The sequence below is a fragment of the Colias philodice genome, chromosome 16 (assembly GCF_061535455.1).
Source record: "Colias philodice isolate Cphi_HAF_F1 chromosome 16, ilColPhil1 Martin Lab GWU primary, whole genome shotgun sequence".
Lineage (NCBI taxonomy): Eukaryota > Metazoa > Arthropoda > Insecta > Lepidoptera > Pieridae > Colias > Colias philodice.
Window position 1 is genome coordinate 7835955 of NC_143101.1, and position 16637 is coordinate 7852591.

Here is a 16637-nt window from a genome sequence, read left to right on the forward strand (position 1 = left end):
GTCTGTGTCTTTCTCTCAAATTTCTTTAGGGCCAGCGCTAAAGAAATTTTCTGCTAGTTATAACCCCTAATCTGTACTAATATTATAAAGCTGAAGATTTTGTTTGTTTGAACGCGCTTATCTCAGGGACTACGATCCGATTAGAAAAATTATTTCGGTGATAAATAGCCCATTTATCTAAGAAGGCTATAGGCTATATTATATCATCACGATAAGACCAACAGGAGGTACATCTAGTATTCTTTAATATGCATCATAATTTATAATGGCGAAGATTACAATTCTAAGTTAAAACTCGTGAAACGAACTTACCATTAGGAGTACTATTATATATTACTTCTATTGTAGTACAGGAGATCGTGTAAGGTCGACCTTCACCCATCTGATTACCAGATGATATCATTTTTTATTAAGTAATTTATACGAGAGGTGATGAAATTATTAAAATAAAAAGGATGAACACTTCTAGATAGGCAAGCTCTATAATAATATTGCTTAAAAATAGTTTTCAGATGGGTGAACGTAAGATGCTTAGGTAACAAAATAAAAATAAGCTTGAAATCAGTAAACAATTTATTCATTTAATTCATTCATAAGAAGTATTTGTAACAAATAAAATATTCTATCCCTAACATCATTCAATGATTTATGAGAAAGGCTCTCAGAGATCATTTGTGGGATAGTTTTCTCTTCAATAATTTCGAAGATTGTTTTGTCTTTCCTCTCTTCTGGGGACAGATGCCGTTTAAGTACTTCGAGAATTATTTTATCTTCATCCCGTTTCCACTCGAGAGGTTCTTCCTTACACATATCATCATCAGGTACAAAGTAAAGCCTGCTTTGTTCATCTTGCTCATCATCATCGACTTCTGATTTTATTGTAGTTAGCTCCATCTGCTCCTGGTTTAAAATAATTTAAAGCATTTAATTATTATTAATTAAAATAAAATGAGAACCGAGATTTGATTGATTATGCACGCGAATTTTTCCGTAGTGCTAACCAAATATTTTCGAAAAAAATTTATATCAATTTGATATTGATTTTTACTTACTTTTTTAATAGACACAATAAATTCCGTGAAGCCTTTGGATTCGGTAATTTCTTTCGTTTTTACATTTGCTTTATGGTTGCTCTCTTCGTCACTAAAATAAAAAAATTTGAAAGACATTTTAGTAACAGAAAAAGGAAAATATTCTATGAATTTGTTAAGCAAGTGTTGAATATTAAAAAAAAAAATATCACTAAAAAATATATACTAAAGAGAAACGAGTGAAAATTTAACTTTTTAATATAATAACGTTTTTTTTATTATAATATATGTATTTTTAAATTTCGTATTAAAGATAACAATAATTTTGAATTAATCTATCATACTTTACCTAATTATAATACAGTCAGAACCAGTGTTGGATTCTTCGCAAATACTCAATGCGCCATCCTGATCCATTTCATCGTCATCAATATTCGCGTCACATTTCCCCATATCATCTCTATTTAATTTCGCATTTGTATTATTCACATTTATATCATTTTCCTTTTTATCTATCTCCATATTATTATCTACTTCGATTTGTGTTACACACACATCTTTGTTAACTTCTTGCGTTTGTGTGTCTTCCATACTAATATCTCCATTTATTTGTGTGCATGTTTCATTCCTATTGCTATTTTCATTAATTTCCTTATCTGTGTTATTATTTATATTTATATTTGCTTGTGATTGAGTATTTAAATCTTCAATGATGTGTGTTTTGTCATTTTCAATGCTTTTTGTTACTTTTGCCTGTGAGTTATCAACATTATTACTTGCATCAATGAATTCTATATCTATTGATCTTTGACTATCTACTGTATTAATATTTGTAGTTGTATTAGCTACTATTGGAATTTGTGTAGGTATTGGATGATTCTCATTGCAACCGACATTCTCCATTTCAATAAGTCTAAAAAAATACAAATTATACAATTTATTTTAGGATTTGAAAGTTATTATAAACTTGGTTACGTAGTTACTACAAGATTATAATAGTTTCACTTGGATTTATTCCTTGCTAGTAAGTTGACAAAAATTAAATAAATTGACGAAACTTAAAAATTGACATTCTCAAGTATTACCGTTTTATGAAACATTTAACGACATTAAAAAGTGCTATTTTTCAAACCCAAACGATAGAGCAATAAATTATTGTTTTTATAAAACAGTCAGACAGCGAAGTTTCAATAATAATAAAAAAAATTAAAAAATAGGGGCCCCTTTTCCCTTGCGGTTCGTCACCCTAAAAAAAACAAAAAGACGTCTTGTCACTCGGGGACTGCCGCGGTAAAGCTATTGCATGCCATGCCTTCAAGCCACACCTCCGCGCCCGTCGGAGTGGGGAGCGTGAGGCTTTTCGTTACGCAATTTCTGGATTCGGTCCCCGCGCTCAAGGCCCGCGATAGAAGCTATGCAATAGCTTAATAATATACTCACGCTTTCCGTCTATGTGGAAACAAGGAAAAGCAATATCTAGCTAGTTCGGGATAATCCCGCATCCTATCGAGCAGGTCGCTACACGTGACACACGACACTGTCGCGTTGTTGTTCGAGAGCTTCAACAAGTATTCCAATATTTTTAGCTTTTTGCTCTTATCTGTCACTATTTCCTGTAAAAATGTATGAGTGCGGGCCAATTTTTCAATGCTTGGATAAAACTTATTCGTCGATTAATGTATAAAACTAAAATTTTAAAAACGTATTCTAATTGCCCGTATTTGACAGTTTACGTGACATTTTAATAGTATCGTGTTACTTTATTGGACGGATAAGTTTTATCCAAGCATTGAAAAATCGGCCCTAAATAAATTATAATTATTGGGGGGGGGTATCGAGGTAGGTTATAAATATATCTTTTTATGCTGAACCAAATAATAATAACTGGTTTAGAAAAACTAAAAATCACGCTAAAATAAGATAAACATATGAAATGATTGTATTTTCACCAATTCTCGATAACATGTGTACAATGTTTGAATTAAATCTGTCAATTAAAAATTGAGTAAGTATTAAGTTTTCTCTAACATAGAACATACAAGCATACAGACATACAGTTAACGCTAACAAATAGGCTTCATAAAAAACTACTTATTTATTTGATAAATCTTCATTGATCGAATTTTGTTAAAGCTAAATCTCACCTCGGTCTTCTTTATCAAATCTTCCATACAGTTATGTACGAAGTAATCTTTTAATTTGTCGATTTTATCCGCTTGTTCCGCTGTTAAGAATCCCAGAAACTCCTTATACATATCCGCCAAGTCAACATCGCACGCCTTATAAATATCGTCCATTAGTTCTATAGGATCATCTGTATGTTCTTTAAATTGACTCAATATTCTGAACAAACTACGCTTTATTTGCTGGTTGCGAACTTTATTCTGACGCAAGCAGAGTCGCGCTTTGAACATTGTAACGAAAGCTGAAATGAATATATTATTATTTCGTAAAAAGTGTAACTAATAACATAAATACCTAGTTACTAGCAGTTAATTTTAATTAAAACTTTTTTTTTTATTAACGTATCGTCTCTGAATTTTATGCACGACTTATAATGCGAAGCATAAGAGAGAGCTCAAAGATCGAAAATACGTGTTATTTTTAAAACTAGCAACATTGGGAAAATATTGTACTATTTCTTATCTTTATTACAAGTCAACAAATCTTTTGTTTTTTGTACTAGAGTTTTTTTAAAACAAACTAAGTATATGAATGTTTCATTCCTCTCTGTTTATGTGAAAGACTAACAATGAATACCTTCGCAGTTCGCTCCCAAAATTAATTTTATAATAAGATAGCAGTAATAATATTTACTAAACTCACCCAAATCCTTCGCATCATCCTTATTGGATTCCGCCATTTTACTTAAATCCGAATTATTCTCTACCATATGATTATTATTGTTTTTATTCTTCGTCCACCAGATTTTCTCTCTCAAATCATCGAATATTCGTAAAGACGACGATTTATACGTTCTCAACAGCAATTTCAGTTTATTCGAAATTTTTGGATGTTTCAAACTTTTACACGGACAAATGACTTTTGCGTCGAACTTTTTTATGTACTCTGTGATGCGTTTTTGTCTGTATTTACATATTTTTCTCAATAAAACACAACAGATGCAATGGTCCGGTTTAGGTTTTATGTGTATGCTATCCGTATTCGCTTTACTATTTTGTGGGTTAAGGTTCGTAACATCACTGTTAGAATTTAATTTTATTGGCACTAGTAATGTCCCTGCATCAGTATTAATAACTTGGTACATTTTAGGGGTCTCACTTTCTTCATTTTGTATGTGAACATCAACTTTATCCGGTGGGTTCGGTTTCATTGGCGCAATGTTTATTGGTTTTTTTGGAAAAGTTTTAACAAATTCTATAGGCAGCGGCCGCTTGCGTGCACTTTTCACTGTAGTACCAGTGTTTATTTCAATGCCTTCTGGATTTTTAAATTTTTTTGGTTTCTTTTTATATAAGAACGACTGAAAAACAAAAAAAAAAAATAGTTTCAATTACTTACAAAAAATAGTATCTCTTATTCGAACACAACAATAGAATACATACGTCAATAATGAAAAAAAATTATGAATAAACATTTTTTCCTTTTTTTTTTGCAAAAATGTTAAGTTCGCTATGTACACATACAACGAACTCACCCGGAACCGCTTGCTGCTCTTGGCCAGGTATCGAACCCAGACCATCGGCATCTCGTTCTCGGGCTGCTGGTACAGCGTCAGCTCCGGGTTGAACGGGATCAGTTTGTGCTTCGTCGTATCCACGAACCGGTTTGCAAAGAATCTCTGAAACAAATTTCATATCTTTTATTTTTATTAATACTATAAATTTCAAATTGTCTATCTGCCTGTTACGCATTCTCTGCTAAAATAGATGATTGATTTGGATGAAATTTGGAAGGAAAATAATTAAAGAGTCCTCTGACCCTCGAACATAGGTTAATGGCGCGGCTGGCATAAATCTATAAAAATGAATCGCCAAATGTGTTACCAAGCGCAAAACTCGAGAAAGACTGAACCGATTTCGTCAATTATTTTTTTATAACATTCCTTGAAGATGAGATGGTTATATCGCTAGTTTTTTTTAATATGTACAATACCATCAAACTCCTTCGCAGGCAATTATAATGCGTTTCTATTGCACGTGATCATTGACAGATATAGAATATACCAGCAGTTCACGACTGTACTTTAAAGTACCTTAATTGGATGATTTTTATCGCCCATCTTCCTCATCGCCTGTATATGTCCCGATAATGTCTTCATAGTGACCCAGGGGAACATGTACTTGCAGACCAGTTGTATGATGTATCTACTAGGTTTGTACTACGCTATTGACCTATATAGCAGCTATTTTAATAGGCAATTTATTTATTTTTTTCAAAAATAAATACACATGACAGGTCACGATCTAGCCGGGTCCATAGGCGCCACATCAATTCAATTAAAAAAAAATTCTTTATTTGGAACAATAAAAACACAGATACAAAAAACTTTATGAACGATGGCACCTATAAAAGCTTAAAAAAGCTGTGGAGCTTAAAAAAGCTGTGGAAAATTTCACGAGCAGATCGCAACCCAACAATATGTGTAAAATTAATACTACAATGGGATACAGCTTACAGTTATCTAATAATCCGCAAATTGAAGCACACATGGGATAAGTGGGGACTTTTCAATTTTTATTTGTTATGGTACACTCCAGCTCCTCACCAAAATTTGGCTTTGTCGGAATTATCCTTATTTCAAATGCTTAACTTGACCGGATTATAAAGCGTATTACAATAAATTAATATTTAAAACTCGATAATTTAATATTGGATATAAAAGAAAGACAAAACAACTGGTTCTTTGAATATGTTTATTCGATGATCAAATATATCAAAATCGGGAAATCTTGTGGATAAATCATTGTACAAACGGCAGAAACGAGATATGGGGTTATAAAAAGAGGTATTATTCCTGGTTAAAGATAAAGAAAAATAAAAATTCTTCCACAATACCAATAATTACCTTAATAGGATGATTCTTATCGCCCAACTTCCTCATCGACTGTATATGCCCCGATAATGTCTTCATAGTGACCCAGGGGAACATGTATTTGCAGACCAGTTGTATGGTAGCGGTAAGACCCCAGCGATGCCGCGGGTTGCCACGCGGCGGTTTGTATATCTCCGGATTGTCTTCTACGTAGGTCCAGAATTGGTCCAGACCGATAACTATTAACCTGCAAATGAGATTTTTGTAATAATTTTTTTTTTGGGAAATGATGTTATACTTGCAAAAGTTATTTTTAAAATTTTCAAATATATTTTAAATTTTTTTTTAATATGTAAACCACCGCATGTTTAGCGAATACATGAAAGTTTATTTGGTTTCTTTGACATACATAAAAACGTTTGACGGGTCTAGTAACTGTAAAACGATCTTCACAATTTTTTCTGCATCTCAGACTATTTGTTTTTTGGCAGCTATCGATTTTATGTCAAAAAATTGATTCTGTTCATAAAAAAGGGGCTGTTCACACACAACACACAACACACTCACTGCTCCTCCGACGGCAGGTAGTTGTTCCTGCGCCGCAGCACGTCGGGGCGGAAGGGCGCGGCCGGCAGCAGGTGCGGGTACAGGAACACCGGGCTATTGGCTACGACGCTCTTCATTAAATCTGGGAACTCTCCGATGTATGTGCTGTGCGCTAGAGATCGCCGCCGGCTGTACACAGAACATACATTTAACAACCAACATCAATTATTCATCACGTTAAAAAAAAAATTGGTTGTCTGTAAAGTCGGTTTACTGACGATAGTTGAACGTGACAACGTCCGATTGTGCTTCTTTGTCGCTCGTTCCACGCTCTCGCTTGCACTTCAAGCCTTACATGGAACGCCTCAGAGCGAGGTAACGCCGCATGAGTCATGTTTTTTCGTGCGTGAAGCCGGCTCTATCGAATTATAAGACGTTGTCACGTCAAAACGAAAAAGATAAATGTCCGAAAAAAAACTCTGCCCATACGATCTTATAGGCAGAGTTTTCTAATAAGCGCATACGATAAACTTTGATCTCTACTGCTACAAAATAAGGTGTATATTTGAATGAATGTTACTGTATACGTATATACCACACCAATCGGACATTTTTGATGACTTTTAGAATAGAAAAAGCGATTGTTAATACAGTTGTTTATAATGCGTATATGTGTGTAATGTTTCGCCAGGGTAAAAAGCAGCCTATAATTAATATAGTATGATGTGACGTGACGTGGAATTACATGACATAGCGTCACTTGACGCAATGTTACGTGAACGTGATTTGGCTAATGGATGCACTTGGTAATGATTGAATTAAAAGCTATCTACTTTATTTTTGCTAAGAAACTGCTTAACATACTTAAACACATCCTAACATTAGAAAATTGAATTTTCATCATCATCACTACATAGTATAAAACAATGTATCACTTAATATCAAATTAAACATCTATATATATATAAATGAAAACCTTTTTCCTTGGTCACGGCATCACAGTGAGCGGGTGGACCGATTTCGATAATTATTTTTTTATAATATTCCTTGAAGTATGAGGATGGTTCTTATGGAAAGAAAACATAAACATGTACCACGTGCGAAGCCAGAGCAGACCGCTAGTATTATATATTTCCCATCAATTATATTTTTCCCATGATGTTATTTATTAACACATCATATATTATAACTATTATTATTTATTAGTGGATAAACAAAATTAAATACTCACTATCTTTCCTCCTCAGCCCGCAAAAACCTGCAATAAATAAATAAAATTATATTACTTCTAGTAAGTAGTACTTCTAGTAATCATGAATATAAAGCATATCGGTATGCAGATACTCTTTGCAGCTTTTGGCAAACACCCATGCATCACAAAAATCTATGATTTGAAAAAAATATATCGGGTAATAAATATATAAAAAATATATTATATAATTTAAAAAAATTATAGGGTTAGGCTAGGTTAAATTAGTAAATTAACTATTAAATTAATAAGTAAAATGAATAGAATCACACTCACTCAACCATTTTAGCATTTTCGGGCGTGTCTTGTGAGACCGAAGATTCCCAGCTGTTGATCAAATCAAGCGCAGGTTTCAAGTTGCATACATTCGCTACCGATTCAGCGTTCGATATCACCATGCTGTTTAGTGATTCCTGTTATAAAAATATATTTAAAAAATTGAAAATGCACTTTTATCTGATAAAAAAGAACGTGTGTGCTTTGCCAAGATTATACCTAATCGTCGCCTTATTCCATGAAGTGACAGTATTGCCCTGACGCGATCTTGAAATATTACTCTCAACGTGCCTAAAAGTTTCACTTCAAAACATGCTAATGGTGAGGCGAGATAACAATTCGCGTTCTTAGCGTCTTAGCGCGTCTTTGTATGCATTATAGAATATTTTCTAGTTTTACTTTTTACTCATTTAATTTATCTATAGTACTTATACATAAATCTATATATCACAAATCTTGTCACAAAACTTGAAAAAAAAAAATGTAGAGCAGCAAACATTTATTGAAAAAAAGACGTGTGGCACTCGGGGACTGCCGCGGTAAAGCTATTGCATGCTATGCCTTCAAGCCACACCTCCGTGTCCGTCGGAGTGGGGAGCGTGAGGTTTTTTCGTTACGGAATTTCTCGATTCGGTCCCCGCGCTCAAGGCCAGCGATAGAAGCTATGCAATAACTTAAAAATTATAATAACTTTTACATACCAAATACTCTTTATATTTTGGCGCGTACGACCAATGCGTCGGATGCACAAATAACTGCAGGAAGTTAGAAGTGCATATCTGTATGTGCATTCTCAACTGTTGCTGGATTAATAATATTTGTTGTGGTGTTACCTGCAAGTAAAAATTCACTTAATGTAAGGTAAAAATATAATCTACACTAATATTATAAAGAGGAAAACTTTGTTTGTTTGTTTGATTTTAATGAATAGGCTCATTAACTACTGGACCGATTTTAAAAATTCTTTCACCATTCGAAAGCTACATTATCCACGAGTAATATAGGCTATAAATCATCATGCTAAGACCAACAGGAGCGGAGTAATGCGGGTGAAACCACGCGGCACAGCTAGTATGCAATAAATACTGTGAACTGTTAACTAATGGAAATTTATAACTGTTCATATTTATCTCTGATGTGTCTAAAATTTGCAAGCAACCTTGAAAGCACTTCGAAAAGGCTTTTTTTCAAAAAAAAAAACACTCAATTATCTATTTATAATAAAAAAGAATTGCTAAATGTGTTGCTAAGCGCTAAACTTAAGAACGGCTTACGACCGAAGTATGAAGTTGGTTCTTATGGAGATAAGACAACAAATCAGATACAATAACCTTTCTTTTTTCCCTTCTTTTTAATAACAATTCCCATATTCCAGAAAAATAAAATAAAAAAAGACGTGTGTCACTCGGGGACTGCCGCGGTAAAGCTATTGCATGCTATGCCTTCAAGCCACACCTCCGTGTCCGTGGGGAGCGTGAGGTTTTTTCGTTACGGAATTTCTGGATTCGGTCCCTTCCGATAGAAGCTATGCAATAGCTTAATACTCACAATATCATCACCATCGATCTCAACGTGCAATGTCTCGGGCGACGGGTTGAGAATTGAATGTAGTACAGGCGGTGGTTCCAACGTCTCAGTTTCTTCTTGATTCTCTTCTGTTGGAGGCATTTCTTCTGTACTGCAATTTATGATTTACTTCTATGTTTCAGTTTTATAAAATAGCAATATAAAAAAATACAGAATAGAAAAAGTACGATCATGAGGTGAAAAGGCAAAATTTGTTTTTTTTTTCAATTGCCGATTCACTGCTGTCATTTTAACACACACATACTATGTGATAATGCATTTCCTATTTTAAATGCGCCAAGTACACTTTTCGAGAATTATTATTTGTAATTATTTATACATTTAAGTCCAAGTACTGCTCTATTGGTTTAGTTTTACGTTTTTATTTTAAGGATCTATTCAGCTAAAATAGAATAAGATATTAACTTACACAGTCTGTGTTGCAGGCTCTTCATTTTGTTCAACAGGTTCAATTTTCCCAATAGATAACCGAACATTGTCATTTCTCTCAAACGTTATGAGAGACGCTGACGAACAAGGGGTTTCGTCATCTGATTTTGGCTCTTGCTTCCCCTCCCATTGCGACTTGTTTACCTATACACAAATGTATAATAAAAAGTTAAAACTAGCTGTTAAAAGGAATGGAATATAATCCAATTGAATTAAAGAATAAATATTTATCCAATTTGTATGGATGATTCCCAAAAAATTACATATTATTGCGGCAAACATTACAATTACCTCTTTTTCATTGTCAAAAACAACATTTAACAGTGGCGTCAGTTCCGGTTCTGGCATCACATTAAATAGTTCTGTGACTAAATCATTTAATTCCTTTTTAGATATTTTTATAAGACTGTTCTCAAGCGTTTCTTCATCTTCCTCAACTGAAAAAAAAAATATATAATTATAGAAGTGCAGATTCAATTCTATTTTTCGGTGTGTTAAATGATATTTTTAACCTAATCTATACTAATATTATAAAGCTGAAGAGTTTGTTTGTTTGAACGCGCTAATCTCGGGAACTATTGGTCCGATTTGAAAAATTCTTTCGATGTTAGATAGCTCATTTATCGAGGAAGGTTATAGGCTATATATCTACGACCAACAGGAGTGGAGCCACGGGGGTGAAACCGCGCGGAGCAGCTAGTAATTGATAATTGATAAATTAAAAGTATTTTTGATTTTATAATACAGTAATTTTAATATATAATTATTTGTGCTTTAATCAATACTGTTTTTCCCAACATTTATAAATACTTTATATTCAATTTTCGCAAACCTGTCACTCCTTTATGCATTTTTTTACTTTTTTACGGCCTCTTCCTGGATCATTCACCAAAACATGAGAGACCTTATCTACAGTAAATTACTGCATATACCATTTTTCAAACATTTTATCTCCAAACTTACCAGCATCAGGATCGGCAGCCACATTATACTCAGGGTCAGCCTCGTCATCATCTTCATTCCTTACACTAGGAATGGGGTTCAGACAACCTTCCAAGAAGTCATTCCACAGATCATCCACATCTGGTAGGGGTATATCATCAGGTGGAACGAATGAACTCTCTATGTGTTCTATTGGAGTCTCCGAAAGGCTCAATTTGGACCTAGTTCGGAGTGCGATTGTCGCTTCCTCTTCTAAATTTAGTTGCTTTCGCACTTGTGATACTGTTTCCTGTTGAATATGGCAATATTGTTTTATATGAGAATTGATTATGTGTAGATATTGAAATAACTGTACATGTATTTATGCAGATATATTTAAACATATGAAGGCATGAATGAATTAGCTAACAATTAAAACTGGATATTATATCATAACTACTAGACTATATTCACGAAAAAGAGAATAAAAGGATTGATCTAGCTTATACAATCAAGGAATAAAATTTTTCTATTTGCTATCAATCAAAATAAAAAACATATTTGTCTTTTATTACCTGTGGCACTTTAAACGGTCCATCTGTGACAACTTTCGGACTAGTTTTGTTTGCACTTTTTGGTGTCGCCGGCGTCGCTGGCTGAGAATCTATGTCACTAGAAGTAGCATGGTCGTCATCACTCTGAAAATTTTAAATATTTTGAAAAAATCCCTAATGGATTGTTGGATGATCCCTAATGGAGTGTTCCTAGTACTAATACTAGGAACACTTAAATTAATTTATTGAAATGTGTGATATAAAGATCTTAAAAGTTTAAAGTTGTTCTAGTAATTCTCATTAAATAATAAACTAAATAAACATATTTTTTTCATTTAATTGAAAACTTGTGGCAGTGGTGTTGAAGTTAAAAGCTATATTTAATCTTACAGTTCATTATTTGTTCTCTCTAGCTTATCTGTTGCTTAAAATGGATGTAACTATCTGAATGGCGATGGTATAAAGTAACATGTATAACTGTGCTGTATTTCAACATTTAAAAACAGCATAGGAAATTATCAGCAAGCAGTGAAAAATACCCTTAATATCATTAAAAATTTTTCTTGTAACAATCTTATAAAATGAATAATTAATATTTTAAATAAACTTTTTATATTTTACCGCTACATCTTCAGGGGTAGGTTTATACTCTTCGTCATCCTCGTCTTCAGGTAGTTCTTGTGCTATTAAAGCCTTTACTTCTGGCCTGGTCTTTACTGGAATATGTTTTATCGGTGTCAACTCCAAGTTCCAGGGAGCTGATTGTGGTGATGCTTTCATTAACTCTCTGCAAATAAAATTTGTATTAAATAAAGGTTTGTTAATCATTAGTAAGTAGTTTATATCTTATATAATAAAAATGAATCTCTAAATGTGTTGGTAAGCGCAAAATAATATTCCTTAAAATACGAGGTTGGTTCTTATGGAGAAAACGTAAACATGTACCACGGACGAAGCCGGGGCGGACCACTGGTATGGTATAAAAATTTCTTATTTTATTACATTTCGTGATAAACTAAGCTTCAGTAATTTCTGTAACCTGCTGCTCTTCATGAACTGGGTGGTGTAAATTAAAACTAATATCAAGATAACAATATGTGATCATGTAAATTAGGCGCTTCTCTCATAAGTTGCAGAAACACCCAAATTGTTTTATTATACTTACAATTTTTGACAACTTACTTGGCTTTAGCTCGTGTGAGCTTAGGTTGTACACTTTCCTGAGGGCGTGTTGATTCCAATTCCTCTTCACGCAATTTAACCAGAGCCAGCACATGATCATTTGTTACCACTTTCTGTAAGAACAAAAAATAATATTAAAATTATCATTACTTAATTTTTTATGATTGAAAAAAAAAGATTGGTACAAAAGGGTGAAAGAAGAAACACATAAAAATTCTACTGATAAAAAGCCACTTTTTTATACATCAATCTAGAATAATAAGGAGCTTTAATGTAAATCAAAAACAAACTCTTTTTTTAATAAAATTTCAATAATAAATATTACTATACATGAGCTGCTTCAATATATCTATGCCCTGCGGATTTACGCATTGCTCCTATTGGTCTTACTATGACAATATTTAGCCTTCCTCTATAAATGGACTATCTAACACCGAAAGAATTTTTCAAATCAGACCAGCATTTCCTGAGATTAGTGTGTTCAAACAATTTAGCTTTATAATATTAGTATTGATTTATGTTACCTACTTTCAGTATTTTCTTAACAACTTGATCATCTAAATTGTTTTTTAAGGCTGTTGCTTGGAGATTATTTTCAAATTGCAGTGTGTTTTCAGGCAAGACATCATCTTCATCTGTACTTGTGCTGCTTTCACTGTAATAACACAATTGAAAAATTAATTTCATAATACAAATTAATTGTAATCTTACATTGCGCTTGATACTCCACTTACAACTCAAGAACGTCTAAACTGAATATAATGGTTTATAATATTATACAGACTCGGATTCTAATCCCGCCTCGCGATTATATTTTTATATCTATAATATAAAAATGAATCGCAAAATGTGTTGGTAAGCGCATAACTCGAGAACGGCTGAACCGATTTCGATAATTCTTTTTTTATTATATTCCTTGAAGTACGAGGATGGTTTATATGTAGAGAAAACGTAAATATGTACCACGGGCGAAGCCGGGGCGGACCGCTAGTTCTTTATAAAATTATATTAATGATTTATAGATAGAAGTTGTCACAACCAGTTAGTACAATAACTGTTTGTTTAAAAAAATCAGCTGAATGGTTAATCCGAGCCTGGGCGAGCAATTAATACAATAATGTTAATGATACAGCATCGCAAATCGCAATAAAATTAACTTACCGTTTCCTTTTTTTCCCACGTATTTTATTTTTTTTCACTGAATCAGAATTGTTTGATTTACTTGGACTTGGTTTACTTGGAGGAATTTCTTCAGGTTGCTCCATTATTCTTACTATTTATTTATTTCTAAATAAATCGATATTATTCCAATTATTGTTTAAACACATTCCGTTACTCGTGAATAAATTCAATGTTAGAATATAAATAAAACGTACATTTAAATAGTTTTACGGTCATATAGTATGTCATGTATTTTGTACGTGCAAAACTAATATAAAAATAAATAATTATTTAAATGAATAATCGTTGCTTGGCGCACAATCAGAGCGACAACTGACAACTGACAAGTGAAAAAATTGATTGAAACAGATAATAACTTAACAGTCGACCACAGAATATACATATATACAGGGTGTAATCGTTAAGTGTGGACAGGCGATTATTCCGTAACTATAGCAGTTATCAAAAAACTTTAAACTGATATCGAAAGCCCTTTACCTAATGAGTAAAATGACAATAATAACTTTTTAAAAATAAAACGGGAAATAATAAAAAATGAGTTCCAGCTTTCCTTATATAGTAAACTAGCGGTCCGCCCCGGCTTCGCCCGTGGTACATATTTCGCAATAAAAGGTAGCCTATGTCCTTTCTCTCAAAATATCTCCATACCAAATTTCATGCAAATTGGTTCAGTAGTTTAGGCGTGATTGAGTAACAGACAGACAGACAGAGTTACTTTCGCATTTATAATATTAAGTATATATAGTATGGATGTGGTTTAGAATTAAGATAGGTATTAAATATTGAAAATTAAACACGATAAATAAACAATATAACATTTATTCAAACAATTTTAAATATCTTTTGATGCAACATCAAAAAATTCTGCGAGCATAAGTTTCATGTCATCAAAACCAGACAATTCTTGCGCTTGCTGTAACGGCAACCATTTAAAATCTTGATGCTCGTCAGATAGTTTTACAGGTGTCTCAGGATTTATCAGCTTTGCTAACCAGTATATTACTACTTTAGGTTTTCCATTTACTTCGTATGAGAGCGTCTTCTTTGTATTTTTGTAAATCTGCATCAAAAATGAAAATAATTGTTTCAAGATGAAGTGAAGACAAAGTGTATACCTTTTCTAATATGATTATTAAACTTCTGTGTCATTAAAACAAACAAAAGGAGGAAAGTTTTTCCATTTTTTCATGTTTTTATGTATGAGTATTATAAATAATGGGATGGGAAGGGGACACTTTATTAGTTTCAACTTTAAAGTGATGATAGCTTACAGTGCCAAGTTACATGTCTTCAACTATCACACATACATTATATATTTGTCTGTTAAACAAAATATTTATTACCTCTAAATCATTTTGAGTTAACCCAGCCTCTTCCTGTGTTTCTCTTAAAGCAGTTTCCCAGTCTGATTCTCCTGGGTCTACATGACCTTAAAATAAGAACACATAAAATATGGTTAGCATTGTTTTTAAATATAATAATCATATCATTATATTTCATCAAAAAATCCATAGTTACCATATTAACGAAATGAAATTACATATTAGAACAAAGTATTGTATACTGTTACACATTATGAATAATTCCAGGTCATGTAATATTTAAAAAAAAACTTTTCCTGCTCATGAAAACTTGCAGTTACCAGTTCCACTTATTTAAATGTAACTGTATATTTTTTGTTAAGCCACACATCAATAATTGACAATTAATAGGGATTTTATTTTACTTTTCTTTGCAGAACGACATTTAAACATATTTTATCTTTGTCTTACCTTTTGGGGGTGTCCAATGATGCTCACCATATGATGTTTGCAAAAGAAGAAACTGTATCAATTGATTTGAATGCTTATATATAACTAAACCAGCTGCTCGTGTTGGTGACATTATAATCTTATTCTGGAAAAATTTTTATAATTAAATTAAATTATTACCTTGACTAGTGCTTACAGACTGCAATAGTATTCGCGTTAATAAGATAGAAAGTAAAAGGAAAAATGTTAAGATTTTAATCATTTGTCATAAGTTATTACGAGTGTAATCACTAACTTTGATTGTTATTTTATTACATTTTGTATGAGAAACTTACATTGCTCAAGTGAAGTGTTTGTACAGTGTTAAGTTTCTTGACATACCTACTTGCTTGTGCTTCTGGAGAGAAGGAATTTACGAATGTGAATCCATAAAAGAAGAATTCCATTTATATAAACGTACACATAGGTAATTTAATTAATTAATTATAAGATAGGCAAGCATATCAATTTATTTTAGTACACCGCTGCTGTAAAATGTAATCTTGTTTGTCAAAATTGACTGTCAATCTCAGCTGTTTGTCAGTGACAAACAGAAAATAGAAGAAAAAGAGAGATATGATCATCAAGAACCTGTGCCAAGAACATATTTTCTTATCTCAAATATCTTATCAACGCTTTAAATCCACAAAGTATCGAATCTTACATTTATATTCTCTCCTGGCTTTTACAAAATTCCCTGATTTGTATGATGGTATGGTTTAAACTTTAAAGTCTATAGAGAAGGAGACAACTACAGGGACAGTATGTAAAGTTTTATTTTATTTTAAAGTAATTTTAATTTCAGATAAAAAGCCAAAAGGATAATACAAAAATAAATTTCCAACATGCATCCAATTGTAATCAGATATTCTGCTGGCAACTTTGAATTTTGAC

At 32.6% G+C, this 16637-nt stretch overlaps 3 protein-coding genes across 5 annotated transcripts in view; all 3 read right to left on the reverse strand.

Moving 5' to 3' along the window:
* Positions 1–16637, reverse strand: part of fdl (beta acetylhexosaminidase fused lobes) — a 147403-nt gene that overhangs the window by 21247 nt on the left and 109519 nt on the right. The window lies entirely within an intron of this gene.
* Positions 556–14260, reverse strand: LOC149481816 (uncharacterized). Its single transcript, XM_089705356.1, has 21 exons — positions 13933–14260; positions 13300–13426; positions 12772–12884; positions 12211–12376; positions 11611–11733; positions 11078–11345; positions 10406–10551; positions 10095–10258; positions 9647–9776; positions 8800–8931; positions 8099–8235; positions 7805–7831; positions 6595–6762; positions 6061–6274; positions 4690–4833; positions 3858–4515; positions 3176–3456; positions 2472–2644; positions 1381–1944; positions 1053–1143; positions 556–900 (listed from the first exon to the last, which is right to left on the reverse strand). Exons 1-21 carry the CDS (start codon positions 14034–14036, stop codon positions 574–576), a joined length of 4257 nt encoding a protein of 1418 aa, XP_089561482.1. The 5' UTR covers positions 14037–14260; the 3' UTR covers positions 556–573.
* Datp (purine phosphoribosyltransferase family protein Apf) lies at positions 14757–16276 on the reverse strand. Of its 3 annotated transcripts, none has more exons than XM_089704779.1 (4): positions 16040–16276; positions 15726–15849; positions 15297–15382; positions 14757–15013 (listed from the first exon to the last, which is right to left on the reverse strand). In XM_089704779.1, exons 1-4 carry the CDS (start codon positions 16148–16150, stop codon positions 14786–14788), a joined length of 549 nt encoding a protein of 182 aa, XP_089560905.1. In that variant the 5' UTR covers positions 16151–16276; the 3' UTR covers positions 14757–14785. The 3 variants fall into 3 exon arrangements, with proteins under 3 accessions (XP_089560905.1, XP_089560907.1, XP_089560906.1); XM_089704781.1 differs by having other exon boundaries at positions 16090–16260; XM_089704780.1 differs by having other exon boundaries at positions 16086–16256.